The sequence below is a fragment of the Colobus angolensis genome, unplaced genomic scaffold (assembly GCF_000951035.1).
Source record: "Colobus angolensis palliatus isolate OR3802 unplaced genomic scaffold, Cang.pa_1.0 Scaffold8, whole genome shotgun sequence".
Taxonomy (NCBI): domain Eukaryota; kingdom Metazoa; phylum Chordata; class Mammalia; order Primates; family Cercopithecidae; genus Colobus; species Colobus angolensis.
In genome coordinates this window covers 18,671,554-18,689,222 of record NW_012121820.1, presented here as the reverse complement: position 1 = coordinate 18,689,222, position 17,669 = coordinate 18,671,554, and the positions used below count along the sequence as shown (strand labels likewise).

Below are 17,669 nucleotides of genomic sequence, written 5' to 3'. Positions count from 1 at the left end.
ACACCAGAAATCCAAGAATCCTTATCCCATCTAATAGGAGTGACCTACATAAACCACGAGCACACCATGGTAAGTTCAGAGAAGGCCAGATATATTAACATTATTGGTGAGTACTGGGAAAAGCTTCTTGGAGGAGGTATTATCCAGCTTGTGTCTTATAGTGCCATGAGCAGAGTAGACGGAGGAGAAGACCAGATCAGATGGAACAGCATAAACAAAAGCCTAGAGGCATAAAAGAACACAGCACACTTATGGCACCAGTGAAGTCTGGCATGAAAAGAATATGTATTTGTGTGCATGCACTTGAACTTTTTTGGAAGGAAGGGGTATGATTTGTTGGAGATTAAACTAGAAGAATGGGTTAGAGCCAGAACATGAATACTTCTTTTCTCTCCAATTTTTTTGCTTTGAAGAATTTCAAAAAATGTTTAAAAGATGTAAGAGTAATACAACAAAAATGTATATAAGTTGTTTTGATATCTGCAACTTCAAATGGTTCAGCAAAAGAAAAGGGTGTGTAGATGCATGGGTAGAGATAAAGCAAATGTTGCAGAAGATTAAACCTTTGGCACAATCTTAGATGCACATCTTTAGATGCACAATTTTTAATTTTCTGCAACATTTGCTTTATCTCTATCCACACATCTACACATCCTTTTCTTTTGCTAAACCATTTGAAGTTCCAGATATCAAAACATTTTACCCCTAAATACTTCAGTATGTATCTGCTAAAAAGAAGCACGTTCTCCTATGTAAATACAAGGGTTCTATATGCACCCTTACCCAATCTAATAGGAGGGATCTATATAAACCAATAATTACAGCACACCATCATAAGTTCTATCTCTGAAGTTGGTGTAGTGCTGCAGCAACGCAGAGTCTGATGTGCCACTCAGAAGGACTGGACTGGCACCCTGACTGTATGCACCCATGCGTCTGACCAGTTGTAAAGCTGCTTGAGGCACCTACTCCTCTAACTCTTGCTACCTCTTAAGGCCTAGGGGTAGGAAACATATGTAAAGAAAGGCATGTATCTACCAGAGGTACATTTTCAGTAGGACCCTGCTTAAATTCGTAAGCCAATCCCAAAATGGAATTACTCTGACTTCTAAGAATTTAGCCTTCTCTCTCAAAACTGACTATCCACTCCAACAGCTCAGGCCATTTTAGATACTTTCAAAAGAACAGCTGGTATCTGAGAACATGTATTCTTATTTTCATGGCCTCAAGCCCAAGGGATTGTCCTTTAGTTACACTCACACCATTTTCCCCCCCACCCAAGGAGTGTAATAGTGCGATCACAGCTCACTGCAACATCGAACTCCCTGGCCCAAGTGATCCTCCCACCTCAGCCTCCCGCAGAGCTGGGACCACAGGCATGTGCCACCATAACCGGCTAATTTTATTTTTGTAAAGATGGGATCTCCCTACATTGCCCAGGCTAACTATACTTTTTGATGTGCTCCTTGTCTTTAAAAACAATACCTTTGGCAGTGAGTTTTAATTCTGACCTAGAGATGCAAAACAGTACAATTTTTATATTGTTGTAAAATAGAAGAGGTCTGAAAATTTTTGTGGGGAAAGAGAGGAGATTTGGTGACGGATGGTGATTACAGAGGCCTGAAAGGAAATTTTCAAAAAACTGAAGTCTCTTAAAATGTAATGCTTTTGTTAGTTTAGGTACATAAAATACCAGCCGGGAGTGGTGGCTCATGCCTGTAATCCCAGCACTTTGGAAGGCCGAGAAGGGCAGATCACCTGAGGTCAGGAGTTCGAGACCAGCTGGGCCAACATGGCAAAACCCCGCCTAAAATTACAAAAATTAGCCGGGCATGGTGGTGCACGCCTGTAATCCCAGCTACTCAGGAGGCTGAGGCAGGAGAATCACTGGAACCCGAGAGGCAGAGGTTGCAGTGAGCCAAGGTTGCGCCACTCCACTCCAGCCTGGGTGACAGAGAGAGACTCTGTCAAAAAAAAAAAAAAAAAAGAAAGAAAGAAACATAAAACACCCTACATATAAACTGGGTTTTTTTAAAAATCAAGTAATTCCGTCAGAAGATGGAAAAGTATGGGAAAAGAAACCAAACAGTTGATGGTGGGGGAAATGACTTCTTATTTCCTTTTCTTCCAATATTTAAGACTAACACAGGAAACAAATATCCTCAGAATAAAACACAGTATCTCCCTGCCCCACTTTTTCCAGTACATATTCTGGGCCTGCAGGACTGTCTTCTTTCATTCTTCAGATAGTCACTGGGCACCTATTCAGGAAAGGGGCAATAACAGGCACTTTGGAGACAGATGCACGTGATCCTGCACCACAGGAATTCACCTGGAAGACAGTCAACATAAGTGAATGACAACGATACAAAATAGAAACAGTAACAGCTGGAAGAAGGGTAGATATAAATCATTAAGGTACTTCCTTAGGGGAAACTGGGATTGGCTTCCAGTTGCTGTGGAAGGATGTGAAGGAATTGAGGCTGGGGTGTTAGGGTAATCTAGGCATATGCACCGAGTGAGCAAAGACACAAGACAGAAATAGCAAGGAATTCAGCTTGGCTGGAGTGAAGGGTATGTGAAGCAAGGAGGGAATGTGATGTTCACTGAGTGCTTACTAAGTGCCAGGCACATGTGCTAGTAAGTTTCACATATTTGAGATTCAAGAAGAACTAGGGGAAATGAATTTGGAGAGGTAGTCTGGAGTGTGATCATAGAGGACCTTACAAAGCAAAATGGTGGTTCTGAGAAGCAAGGCAGAATTACACAAGAGTCCAGTTCAGCCCACAGTTCCTCCATTTTTCCTAGGCCCTCTGTTCCATCCCATCAAGCAGCTCTGCTACAGAGACAGCAGGGGACCATGAGGTGACAGAAGGTGCATTCTTACTCTGGAAGTCTCGCTGAGGCAACAGGCATGCCAGGGACCGCTGATAAGTATAAATTGTAATTTCTCAACTACAGCCCACTCCCATCCCTTCCCATCTCTGTCTTGGAAAGCTTGAGCCTGCTCATGGTGAGCCACAAGGTGGAGATGTCTGGCAGGGCAGAACTGAGAGGAAGTCATTTAGCCAGCCTAAGGTTACCATTAACACTTTGAGCCACTGCCGTGAGCTAATTTTTATGTTTGTTTTTTAAGTTTGGTTGAAATGTCACAAATGGAAAAATTAAGTAAAGCGCCCCGGTTAGCCACAAGACTGGACACACCTGGCTGCAAACCCAGCAAAAGAAACTTACTTCATTAGTAGGAGAGGCAGAGAGTGAAATTTACATCTGAAATCTGCCTGCACCAGGAGAAAGTGCTGAGGCCAAAGGCGCTGTCTGTTTTTACAGCTGTGTCAAGTCTTAGTTCTTTACTCTTACCAACACTCAGGAGTGCGGCAAGGGCCCAAGGAAAAACGGTCTCCAACCTCTTCAGCTGCAACTCAGCTCACAAAGATTTTTAAGAAGCAGTTAATGAAATAAAACAAGACCAGATGAGGTGATATAATGAACTTTATTTCCACAGCTAATTTATAAGTTTAAATCCCAAATAATGTTTTTTTAAGTCAGAACACTCTAAATTATTGATGTGATTTTTGTAACCTCAAATTTAACACTTGCTTTTTGTACCAGCTTCACGATGATATATGAGTCTGCTCCATTTTTCACAATAGTTGGGCTCCAAAAAGTTGGTGAAAAGCAAATTTTTGTAAAATAAAAATTTTCCCACCAAATCAGAATAGAATTCTAATTTCAAAGGAGTTTTTGATGCAAATTTATTATTCATCACTAACGCAAAAGTGGCTCTCTTATTTCTTGATCTTCCACACACCAATCCACTCAAAGCAATCACCTCTTAAGTTTTTGGCATGAGAAAAATCACTGCTACATTGATCGGTTTTATAAATTCTACTTTTTATATGAGTTTTCTTACAGAGGTACACCTGGGATGCCAAATAACACAGACATAGATTTGCAAATTACCACCTTCAAATCAGATTTTCAAGCTGAAAAAAAGCTGAAAACTTGGGGCTCATGCAGTTAGGCCTCCCCTGTCCCCACCTTTTTTTTTTTTTTAACACAGAAACTGAAGCACAGAAGAGGAAAGATTTGCCAGTCAGGGTGAGAACCAGGCCAGACTGGCTCTACACTACCTATTACTTCTCCCTAACCACATGTCCCATTTATAGGTTGTACACACACAGAAGACTGAGATCCCCTCAAATACACACATGTACTCACACTCATCCATGCATGCATTCACAACCCACTGGTTAATATACAATTGTCTTGCCTACATAAGGCGTGTCTATTTATGCCATGAGGTTAAAAGGAGGTATCAAGTCAACTATAGCAGAAAAGCAATAAATAGTAATTCCCCAACTCTTCCAAATCTGTTATTTCAAAACCATCATCCTTTACTTATAGTCTTTGTAACTAAATTGGAACTTGGGCACTTCTCTTCATAAAGGCAATTTAAGAGCCTGTATTGGGGTATCACCTAAAGCCTTGCTATTGGCCCCTACCCCACCCTGCGTCACTAGCAACATCCACATCACCTGGAAGCTTTTCAGAACTGTAGATTTTCTGACCCCTGTCCTGAAACTTACTGAATCAAAATCTGTATTTTAACAAGATCCTCAGGTGAACCACAGGCACATTAAGGTCTGAGAAACGCTTACCTAAAACACTTCCTTATGGGCAGCACCCTATCTACAACAATCCAAACAGAAAAAATGGCTTGATAAAATGCAATAGGGGAAAAATTCCCCTAATTCCTGCAGGACTGCACTGATATACACTTGGATCAGAGACTAATACATCAGGTATGATTTATCTAATAAATGTTAGCTTAAAAAAGAATTCCAAAGGCTGGTATTCAATATATTCATTCGACAATTATTCAATGTTTACTGCATAAGCAAAAAACGGAGTAAGATGGTTTTCTGCTTTTATAAAACTTACAGTTAAGTAGAAGGGACACTACATAAGAATTAACATGGGAGAAGGCTCAAGTGTTGACTACTGTGATGAAGAGAGATGGAGGTCCAGAAGGAAATTCATCTGCGGGCAGAGGCAACTAAAATATTCCTGTGGTTCAGGAGTCAGCAACCTATGGCTCATTAAGCTAGTCAGGATAGGGACAGCTGTGGCCCACAGGGCTCTAGTGAGACAACTTCCAGCAGAGTTTAGTCAACAATGATAAGAACAGGTTCACTAAAGGAAGAGCTACTGCGTAACTGCCTGGCAGTCAGCCAGGGCTTTGGCTGACCAGGAGGTATCTCTGGCCGTCATTAAATAGGACTGAGATTGCCAACACCACCTTATGTCCACTGTGCGCTGCCACAGAGTCGGGTGGTAAGTACTTGAGGGCATGTGGGAACACTCAGCTGGGTGAATACCTTAAAGGCTGCTGATCTCACTCCGGGCAGCTGTGATATCGTGAAATATATATTTGGTCTTCAACTCCTTTCCTGGCATACAACTCCTAAAATCTTTGGCCTCTCCAAAGTGGTGTCTTTTTGTATGCTAATGATTGACTGGTGGCTGGCAGCACTTAGGTAGCTTCAGGATAGGGGCTGACCACTGAAAAGACCAAGGGAGGATTAGAAGGTTAGGACTTTCTGTCCCATCTCCCGAACTCCAAGGAGGGCAGAGAGGCTGACTGATTTCCAATGGCCAGTGGTTTAATCAGTTGTGCCTGCGTAATGCAGCTTCCATAAAATCCCTAAATGGACTGGGTTTGGGGCACTTCAGGATAGCTGAACAGGTGGAGGCTTCTGGACAGCTGCACACCAGGAAAGGTATGGAATCTCCTCACTCCTTCCCACATCTTGTCCTATGCATCTCTTCATCTGTATCCCTTCTAATATCCTTTATAATAAACCGGTAATGTAATAAGTGTTTCCCTGAGTTCTGTGAGCCGCTCCAGCGAATTAACTGAACCCAAGGAAAGGGTGGGAAACCCCAATTTATAATCAGTTGGCCAGAAGCACACATAAAACAGCCCAGAGCTTGCAACTGGTGTGGCAAGTTGGGGGCAGTCTTGTGGGCAAAGCCCTCAACCTGTGGGATCTGACACTATCTCCGGGTATACAATATTGGCATTGAATTGGGTTAGAGGTGACCTCTCTCCAGAATTGATTGCCTGTTTGCTGTGTGGGAGAAACTCCCACAAATGTGTCACAGAAACCTTCTGTGTAATTGTAATTGAGTGAGAGAACAGAAAAAATACTTTCTTTTCCAATATTACACAGCAGCCAAGACAGTAAGAAAGCATAACAGTGAGAAAAATGAAAAAGGAACCAAAGAGGATGATTACAAAGATAGCTCTCAGGTGAAGGATATGCATCAACTCAAAAATGGTTACTTTTCTCCTTCCTTGAAGGTAAGAAAAAATAACATAAAAAATAAAAAAGGTTACTTCTGGGGAGTTAGACTGGGGAGAAAAAAGACACTTGTTTTTTATACTCAATACTTTTTACTCTTTGATTTCTATTCTATGAGCATATGTAACTTTTATAATATGTCCATAAACTTTGTTTACTTCTCAGTCCACAGGGATAACTTTGCCCTGTAATAAAAGAAACCAAATTAACCCATTTCATGACCCAATCATGGTTCTAATTTGGATGCTCCCAAGCTGGGAGGCAATGAAATGAGAAGTAACAGGGAACCACAAGCTACTAAAACATGATCTAGATACACAAAATACACAACACAAACAAAAGAAGATACTATTGAGAGGTGAAGTCAGCTGGGCTTCTGGGTCGAGTGGGGACTTAGAGAACTTTTCTGTTTGGCTAGAGGATTGTAAATGTACCAATCTGCGCTCTGTGTCCAGCCAGAGGATTGTAAATGCACTAATCAGCATTCTGTAAAAACGTACCAATCAGCGCTGTGTGTCTAGCTAAAGGATTGTAAATGCACCAATCAGCACTCTGTGTCTAGCTAAAGGATTGTAAACACACCAATCAGCACTCTGTAAAAACGCACCAATTAGTGGTCTATTTCTAGCTAAAGGATTGTAAATGCACCAATCAGCACTCTGTGTCTAGCTAAAGGATTGTAAACACACCAATCAGCACTCTGTAAAATGGACCAATCAGCAGGACGTGGGCAAGGACAAATAAGGCAATAAAAGCTGGCCACCCTAGCCAGCAGCGGCAACCCACTTGGGTCCCCTTCCACACTGTGGAAGCTTTGTTCTTTTGCTCTTCACAATAAATCTTGCTGCTGCTCACTCTTTGGGTCCATACCACCTTTAAGAGCTGTAATACTTGCTGTGAAGGTCTGCAGCTTCATTCTTGAAGTCAATTGAGACCACGAAGCCACTGGAAGGAAAAACTCTGGACACACCATCTTTAAGAGCTGTAAAGCTCACTGCGAAGGTCTGTGGCTTCATTCTTGAAGTCAGCGAGACCAAGAACCCACTGGAAGGAACAAACTCTGGACACACTATGATCTGTATAACCAACTACATTCTAGTGTTTTGGTTTCATTTTTCTATTGTCATTACATCCCATGTGACATATATATATATAATATATTCCCCTTTCTCAGGTTAATTATTAAATGTACCAATGTACATTTTCAGTAGGTATGTTACTAGACTCTTCTAGGTTGCTAGTGATCAAGGAGCTTGAGTTTCAGTTCCTGAGGAGAGTGTAGGCCCCATACCAGGGCCTCCCATCAGAACTAATTTATAGGACTGGTTCAAATATTGAATTGGTGTCAAAGGTATAGTATCCTTCACTGGATTATCATTTGATTCCCTCCATTCACCAAATCCATCCCTCCTATCACCATGATTTGGGCTTTACAATCCCATCTCCATACAAGATGACTTCATACTGACAAATCACAAATAATGTGTACAAACACATAAAGTATCTGTGGAGTATGAATTTCCACAGAGGCACAAAAAGTGACTTTAGCTGAACTGCCACTTGATATTAGGCAGCATTTCACAGAAATCTAAAAGCAGGGCCATTTTAGAACAGATAAAATTCCAAACTCAAACCCTTCTCTGGAATTGTCCAGGACCAGCATCTGATAGCACTCACTTACCCCCATGACTCTGCCGCGCTGCTGAACATCCTCCCACATAAAATGAACTATGATACGACACATGTACTTCCCACTTCGGCCTTCCTGCTTCATTCGGACTAGACACATCCTGGGTGGGAAGAAGACAAAAAAACTCTTGGCTGTTTGCATTTTTCACATCACACATTTCCACTGAAGGTCTCCTCATCTAAGAGTGAGTTTAGCAAAGGGCACCAAATCAAACTGGAAGTGAACTTAGTTTAAAAAAAAAAAAAACTTTTACTGAAATATAACAAAGATACTATTAACTGTATAAATCTTAAGTGTACAGCCTGGATGAATTTTTATGTATTATACATACACCCACACAAGCACCACCAAGATCAAGATACAGATTATTTAGGGCACCTCTGATGGCTCCCTCATACCTGGAGGGAACCACATTTTGTGGTTAGAAGATAAATTAAGTCTGAATCCTTCATTTTACTGATGAAAGCAGGAGTCCTAAAGAAGGAAAGTAATGTGCCCAACACCAGAGTCCATAAAACTGGGTATAGAACTGTGCTGTCCAATACAGTGGCTCCACTGTGGCTATTGAGCATTTTAAATATGGCTAGTCAAAACTGAGATGTGGCACAAGTTTAAGATTTCAAAGGTTTAGTTTAAGAAAAAGAATGTAAAATATCTCATTCATTTTTAATAATGCTTTCATGTTGAAATAATATTTCAGATATACTGGTTACATAAAACCTATTAAAATTTGTTTCTTTTTACTTTTTCAAATGTAGGTACTAGAAAATTTTAAATTACATACATGGCTTGCGTTATACTTCTGTTGGACAACACTTGTCCAGAACACAGATCACAGAAAGTATTATGATTATATTTCTGTAATTATCAAATTGTTTCCCCCACCAGAATGTAAGCTCTACTGAAGATAAAAATCAAGTCTGGTTTTTGTCAACATTTTATTTCCAGGGCTTAAGTACAGTAGGCACTCAGTATACACTTGCTGAATAAATAAATGAACAAATACCACAGGGCCAAGGTTAGGACCTTTTCCCCTATACCACATTTGCCTCGAGTCAGTCCAGAAGGTTTTCTGCTCAAGACCTTACATAATCTAAACATACAAGAATTATATTTTATTATATATAGGAATATAAGCAGGGTCCCCAACTTTTCAAACTAGTTCCTCATCTCATGACCATAGTTCATTCTTTTCTGTTTTCCCCCTTTTTGAGACAGGGTCTCATTCTGTCACCCAGGCCGGAGTGCAGTGACACAAACACAGCTCACTGTAGCCTCGACCTCCCGGGCTTAAGGGAGCCTCCTGCCTCAGCCTCCTGTGTAGCTGGGATCACAGGTGTGTACCACCACGCCCAGCTAATTTTTTTTTTGTAGAGATGGGGGTCTCACTTTGTTGTGCAAGCAGGTCTCGAACTCCTGGGCTCAAGACTTCCTCCCACTTCAGCCTCCCAAAGTGTTGGGATTACAGGTGTGAGGCACTGTGCCTGGCAGACCATACTTATTTTTATTGTTTCTCATTAAATAGCTCATTAAGCAGCTACAATACGATTACTCACCTAAAAGACAGTTCCTGTCATAATTATGGAATAGTTAATCCAACCTGACAATTCTACCTCCATACACAATTGATCTTGCCAATTAAAATCTATCAGCAATAGTATGGTACAATGAAATTATTACAGCTTGGCCTGTCTCAACATCTTTGTTAATAACTAAGATGGAGAAAACAAAACATATTTACCAAATTTGCAGATGACAAGAAGCTGGGCAGGAGAACAAATATGCTAGATGACCCAACCATGAACCAAAAATACTTCACCAGGTTGAATCTAACAAGATCAACCTAATAGGGATAAATTCAGGATCCTGCATTTGGGTCTGAAAGAACAACTGTAAAAGTACAGCACAGATGAGTCATGCCTACCATGTGTGAAAAGACTTACAGGCTTAAGTTGATATTATGTGCTCAGTAGGAATCAAGAGGATAACAATGTTGCCCTCCAAATTAATGTGATTTTAGATAGAGTAATGCAAATATAATATCCTCAGTGTGTAAAGTGAGATGTTTGTTCTACTCAACACAAACCAGAACCTATTTGGAATACTATCCACAGTTTTGAACATTATATTTTAAGAAATAGGAGGACCAGAAGTATCTTAAGAAGACCAGAAGATACTTAACCTAGAGAAAAACAGGAAAGTTGACTTAAACATTGTAGAAAAGTGATTAAACTGTTTACCAAAGAGAATCAGGCCACGCCTGGTGGCTCACACCTATAATCCCAGCATTTGGGAGGCCAAGGTAGGAAGATCACTTGAGCCCAGATGTTTGAGACCAACTTGGGCAACACAGTGGGACCCCGTTTCTACAAAAAATATGAAAATTAGTCAGGTGCCGTGATGTATGCCTGTAGTCCCAGCTACTCAGGAGGCTGAGGCAGGAAGATCCCTCGAGCCCAAAAGGTCAAGGCTGTAGTGAGCTATGATGGTGCCACTGAACTCCAGTCTGGGTAATGGAGTGAGACCCTGTCTCAACAAACAAACAAATAAAACCAAAGCGTTAGAATCAGAACCAATGGGCAGGCCATAGAGGGAGAAAGATATACTCAACATTGAAGAGAAAAATCAAAAGCTTACTAACAGGAATGTCTAAAGTTTTGTTTTTTTAATTTTAGAGACAGGGTCTTGCTCTGTCACCCAGGCTGGAGTACAGTGGCACAATCATAACCCACTGTAACTTCAAACTCTTGGACTCAAGCCATCCTTCCACCTCGGGCTCCCAAAGCCCTGGGATTATAGGCATGAGCCACTGTGCCTGGCCTGAGTGAGTGTCTGAAGATTTGAATTATGAAACTGACAACCTCAAAAAGTAGAGAATTTGCCTGTCACTGAGAAGTGAATCAACGCTTGGTGGGAACTCGGGTATCTGACAGAAGGTCAGGTGCAGTGGTTCACACCTGTAATCCCATGGCCGGGTGCTGGTTCACATGGCCGGGTGCAGTGGTTCACACCTGTAATCCCAGCACTTTGGGAGGCCAAGGCCGGCAGATCACCTGAGGTCAGGAGTTTGAGACCAACCTGGCCAACATGGTGAAACCCTGTCTCTACCAAAAACACAAAAATTAGCCAGGTGTGGTGGCGTGTGCTTGTAATCTCAGCTACTCCAGAGGCTGAGGCAGGAGAACTGCTTGAACTCGGGAGGCAGAGGTTGCAGTGCCAAGATCACACCACTGCACTCCAGCCTGGGTGACAGAGTGAGACTCCATCTGAAAATAAAAAGAAGGCTGACTACATGATCCCAAATGAGGTTTATTGATGTGATTCAAAATCTGCAGACTGGGTGCAGTGGCTAACGCCTATAATTCCAACACTTTAGGAGGCCAAGGTGGGCGGATCACCCGAGGTCAGGAGTTCAAGTCCAGCCTGGTCAACATGGTGAAACCCCGTTTCTACTAAAAATACAAAAATTAGCCAGGTATGGTGGCACGTGCCTGTAATCCCAGCTGCTTGGGAGGCTAAGACAGAAGAATTGCTTGAACCCGAGAGATGGTGGTTGCAGTGAGCTGAAATCGCGCCACTACACTCCAGCCTGGGCGACATAGCAAGACTCTCAAAATGAAAAAACAAAAAAACCGTAACCTCTGACCCCAGATAGTGCTTAAGAAATAGCACTTTATAGGCTGGGTGTGGTGCCTTACACCTGTAATCCCAGCACTTTGGGAGGCTGAGGTGAGCGGATTACTTGAGGTCAGGAGTTCAAGACCAGCTTGGCCAACATGGTGAAACCCCGTTTCTACTAAAGATACAAAAATTAGCCAGGTATGGTAGTATGCGCCTGTAATCCCAGCTACTTGAAAGACTGCGGCAGAAGAATTGCTTGAACCTGGGAGGCAGAGATTGCAGTGAGCCAAGATCACACCACTGCACTCCAGCCTGGGCGACAGGGTAAGACTCCATTTCCAAAAAAAAGCAAAAACAAAAACAAAAAACCAGCACTTTGTGACAATAATGAAACAGGGCACAGAAAAAGATTTGGCTACTTGATAGGACCCAAAGCATATTCCACAGCAGAAACAAACTGGGAAAAAGTTCAACAGTCCTTTTTCATAAGACTTTTCTAAAAGTTAATCAAATCCCTCATGTCAGCCTCTCACCTGAAAAGACGCTGTGTGTTTTGATGCTTAAGTACTGTCAGAGGCCAATTCATCAACAGTAATAGTGAGGTAATGGAATTTTTCATTTATTTGAAAATTCTGTAGTTTGTTAATACACCTGCCCTCTGAGGTTTAAAAGGCACAGATTTTCTCAGACCATAAACTTTCTAAATGTATCAACATGAGATGAAGTGTTTTTTGTTTCACAACAGTTTGTTCTATAGCCCTTACAGATAACAGTGGGCTCAAATGGTTATCCAGTTGAAAAGATAAGGCAAAATGAAGACACTTTCAAAATGGTGACTGACAATTCACTCAATGAACATAGGAGTCCTATTGTGTGAAGGTGTATGGCTGGATGCTGTGGGGATTACAGTGATGGCTAAAACTAGAACCCAGCTTTTATGGAGCAGTTGCCTCTAGGTGAGATAAGGTACGCCATACATAAACAGCCCTAAAAGGGAATGCCATAGATTTCTCAAGAGAAGAGTCATGGAGCTTAAGAGGATGACTTTTGGCCAAGTAGAATCAGAGAAAGCTTCATGGAAAATGAAACACCATACCTGGATCTTGGAAGGATAAGCTGAAGTTGAACAGGTTGAAACAAAAGACAAAGGGAATGTCCAGCTGATGGAACGTTCCAAGCAAAGGCAGGGCCATGGAAGAGTTCAGGATGTCAAGGTAAAAATGAATACCTAGATTGTGGGGAGGGCAGGGTATAGGATGCAGAAAACTGAAGCCATAAAGGTCATGAAGAGCTTTAAAATGACTTGCTAAGAAAAAGTACGGACTTTACTCAGCAGGCAGGGGCCAGCTACTGGAATAAGATTCGCTTCTTAGCACTGAGAACAGATGAGTCTCTGAGAAGTTAACCCTTTCTTCCCAGCCTCAATCCTATAATAAAATATAAATATCACCAGGGCTGGAAAAGCACAAATTTGGTGAATATAGTCATGTATAACATAACGACATTTTGGTCAACAACACACCACACATATGAGAGTGGTCCCATAAGATTATAATGGAGCAGAAAAATTCCTATCACCTGGTCTAGATGGTCCTGACCTGGTAGAGGCCTAAACTAATGTGAGTGTTTGTGTCACAGTTTGGTTTTTGTTCTTTTTTTAGCGACAAGGTCTCACTTTGTCACCCAGACTGCAGTGCTGTGATACAATCATAGCTCACTGTAACCTCAAACTCTTGGACTCAAGTTATCCTCCTGCCTCAGCATCCCAAGTAGCCAGGACTATAGGTGCATGCCACTGCGCCCAGCTAAGTTGTTAATTTTTTTGTAGAGACAGGGTCTCACCATCTTGCCCAGGCTGGTCTCGAATTCCTGGGCTCAAGTGATCTACCTTGGTCTCCCAAAGTGCTAAGATACAGGCACAAGCCACTGCACCCAGCTCTATGTCTTAATTTTTAACAAAATTTTTAAAAGTAGAAAATAAAATAAAATAAAATAATGGAAAAAAGGTTATAGAATAACAATATAAAGAAAGCTGTATAGTGTGTGCTTTAAGCTTAAAATGTAAGAATCAAAAAGTTTTTTTAGGCTGGGCACGGTGGCTCACACCTGTAATTCCAGCACTTTGGGAGGCCAAGGGGGGTGGATCACTTGAGGTTAGGAGACCAGCCTGGCCAACATGGTGAAACCCCATCTCTACTAAAAATACAAAAATTAACCAGGCGTGGTGGCGTATGCCTGTAGTCCCAGGTACTCAAGAGGCTTAGGCAGGAGAATCGCTTGAACCGGGGAGGCAAAGGTTGCAGTGAGCTGAGATCACGCCACTGTACTCCAGCCTGGGCAACAGAGCAAGGCTCTGTCTAAAAAAAAAAAAAGTTTTTTTAAATTAAAAAGTTTATAAAGCATAAATGTTACAGTAAGCTAAGTTTAATTTATTATTGAAGAAAAAAATTTTAAATAAATTTAGTGTAGCCTATGGTCAGGTGTGGTGGCCCACACCTGTAATCCCAGCACTTTGGGAGGCCAAGGCGGGCAGACCACTTGAGCCCAAGAGTTCAAGACCGACTGAGGTAACCAAGTGAGACCCCACCTCTACAAAAAAATGTAAAAATTAGCCAAATGTGGTAGTGAGCGCCTGTAGTCCCAGCTATTGAGAAGGCTGAGGTGGGAGGATTGTTTGAGCCTGGGAGGTCAAGACTGCATTGAGTTGTGGTTGCGCCATCAAATTCTGGACTGAATGATGGAGTGAAACACTGTCTCAAAAACAAAAAAAAAAAAATTAGCTTAAGTGTACAGTGTTTATAAAGTCTACAGTTGTATACAGTAATGTCTGACTCACCCAGAGCAACTTCTAGTTCTGCAAGCTCTATTTATGGTAAGTACCTTATACAAGAATACCATCTTTTATTTCTTATATTGCATTTTTACTGTACTTTTTCTATGTTTAGATGCATTTAGATACACAAATACTTACCATTATAACTGCTTGCAGTATTCAGAGTTGTACAGGTCTACAGCCTAGCAGCCATAGGTCATACATCCCAGGTGTCTAATAGGCTATACCACCTAGGTTTGTGTAAGTATACTCTATGATGCCCACACAATAATGAAATACCTAATGATACACTTCTCAGGACAGATCCCCATCATTAAGCGACACACGACTGAATTTACTTTAATAGAACTATCGTTTTCAGAATATTCTGATCCAGAAATATAAACTAAAGATTATACCTGCCTTTTGAGAAATACACAACCAGCAAAGATTGTTATAACCTATACCTAATTTTGCTGATACTAACAGTTTAAAAAACATGGATTGATGCCTGAAAATAAAAGGAGGGCAAATTCTCATTACTCCTAAAACGTTGGACCCAATAAGTTCAACAGACCTTTTATTGATGTAGAACACTAAATATTGTAACTCCTCATTTAACATCACAGATAGATTCTTGGAAACTGTAACTTTAAGCTTAACAACATAAAACGAAACCTATTTTACCGTAGGCTAAGTGACATAAACAAGAGTTATATTCCTACAGTATTTTTCTGGTCACAAAAACACCAATAAACTTCTAAATAAAGACCCAAAAGACTTCCAATATTAAACACTGAAATAATGTGAGCTATGCATACATTATGGCAGGGCACACTTAGACCCACACCCATTCCAATAAGGACAATTTAGACATGTCAGTTCACCTCGTGTGCACATCTTTGGGATGTGGGAAGAAACAGAAGGACCCAGAGAAAACCCACCTAGACATGGACAGAACATGCAAACTCCACACAGACAGTGGCCCCAGATGGGAACTGTCATTTTTTTCCTCATCACTGTTATAACAAAATGACATTGAACAGAATAATGTAATTTGAAGAACTGCTATGTAAAGCTCTACAGCAAATCTCATTACACATAAAGTTGTAAGACCAAAGCAAAGAATCAGTCTTCCTATCAACCTGAAGTTACTGAAGATTCCCATGAGTTCTACTGGGAAAATAAGATTCTGATCCACAGGGCTGTCCAATCACCAGTACCACCTTCAGCTAATTAAATGCTCACCTAATTCTTTCCCTGAGTTTGTGAATCGAATTCACTAAGTAGTTAAGGACAGAAAAGTAGTCCTATTGTGAAGGACTTTTTTGTTTATCCTCTTCAAGGGAAAAGCAGAGCTCAAGGCTGGGCCGAAATCTTAAGACAGTCAGCTGCCTGGAATGTCCAGACAAGCAGCTGAATACCAATTCTTAGGCCACCTGACCCTGAAGCCTATCATGTTCAATTTACTCTTGTTTGATAACTGTTTTGAATAGGTAATACATGCACATAGTAATAAAAACCAAGTCTCCTTCCTACCTTCATCTCCTGCCAACCAGTTCCTCTCCCAAAGGCAACCTCAGCTACTAGTTTCTTAGGAAACCTTCCACATATAACCTATACACACACAAGTTTATGTATGTGTGTATTCTTTTTACATAAATGGTACCTTCTTTATCTTCCCTTTTGTGCTAGCATTCTACACATACTACCTTTTTTTTTGAAACGAGGTCTGGCTCTGGCTCTATCACCCAGGCTGGAAAGCAGTGGTACAATCTCACTGCAACCTCTGCCTCCTGGGCTCAAGTCATCCTTCTACCTCAGCCTCCCGAGTAGCTGGGACTTCAAGCATGCGCCACCACGCCCAGCTAACTTCTGTATTTCCTGTAGAGATGAAATGGGGTTTCGCCACGTTGCACAGGCTGGTCTCAAACTCATAAGCTCAAGTGATCCTCCTGCCTTGGCTTCCCAAAGTGCTGGGATTACAGGCATGAGACACCACACCCAGCCAACATACTATTCTCAGACATTAAAAAAAAAATTACATCTGATACTGGAATAAAAGGATGGAAGTGAAGAAATCTCAACTCCAACTCTGTGTTCCATCCACAGACACCCCAGTGAAAACTTTTGGACACCAGAATGGATTCCTACTAATTTATTTGACCATTGTTCGGGTGACATCTGATTGATGCTGAATTCGACTAGTTTATCTGGCAATTTTTCCTATTCTAAAAATGACTAACAGGAAGAAAGAAAAAAAAAATTAAATAGCAAAAACGGACAAGTGCTATAATTAACAGTTAACACAACTACATGCCAGGCACTAGGCTAAGTGATTTGGATGCATTATTTTTTCTAATCTTTACAACAACTCCATGAAGCTGATACTGGTGTCCTTACTGTCCTCATTTCACAGGTGAGAAAATTTGAGTCTTAGAGAAGTAACTTGCCCAACGATACAAACCTAGTAAGTGCTAAAACTGAGATCTGAACCTAGACAATCTGATCCCAGAGTCCTACTAAGGTTTTTGTTGTTTTCGCCTCCTTTCATGATTAGAACAAACCCTCCAGAATCTATTGACCCTATTTTTCATTCAGTCCTCACAAGTACAGTAATTCAAGCTTCAAAACTAGCATCATGTTAGAAATACCACATCAGAAGAAAAAAAAAAGACTGGTAACTGGAGGCAAGCATACCTATAACAAGAGTAACTGCTAGCAGCCTAACAGGAAAAGAGGAAATGAAAAATTTATTTAATAGAGACATGAAAAAACTAGCAGAGCAATTGAGGTTCAACAGGTACAACTCAAAGACAATAGTCTGGCAAAATACAGTTAAGAGTTATCAGGACATCAGTTATTAGGACAACATCAGTTATTAAGAATTATCAGGACATCATGAGTGATTCAGAAAAGGCTGAAGTATGTTGAATAATAAAAGAAAAATAAATAGGCCAGGCGCGGTGGCTCATGCCTGTAATTCCAGCACCCTGAGAGGCCAAGGCGGGCAGATCACCTGAGCTCAAGAGTTCAAGACCAGCCTGGACAACATGATGAAACCTCATCTCTACAAAAAATACAAAAATTAGGCCGTGCGCAGTGGCTCACGCCTGTAATCCCAGCACTTTGGGAGGCTGAGGCGGCCGGATCACCTGAGGTCAGGAGTTCAAGACCA

General features: G+C 41.3%; 1 protein-coding gene across 4 annotated transcripts in view; it reads right to left on the bottom strand.

The window, feature by feature from the left end:
• LOC105502553 (ubiquinol-cytochrome-c reductase complex assembly factor 1) overlaps positions 1-17,669 on the bottom strand; it is a 109,211-nt gene that overhangs the window by 35,937 nt on the left and 55,605 nt on the right. For all 4 annotated transcript variants that reach the window (XM_011929159.1, XM_011929160.1, XM_011929162.1 and 1 more), the window contains one exon: positions 8,050-8,158. In XM_011929159.1, the coding sequence (XP_011784549.1) occupies positions 8,050-8,158 (109 nt within the window). The remainder of the gene's footprint in view (positions 1-8,049; positions 8,159-17,669) is intronic.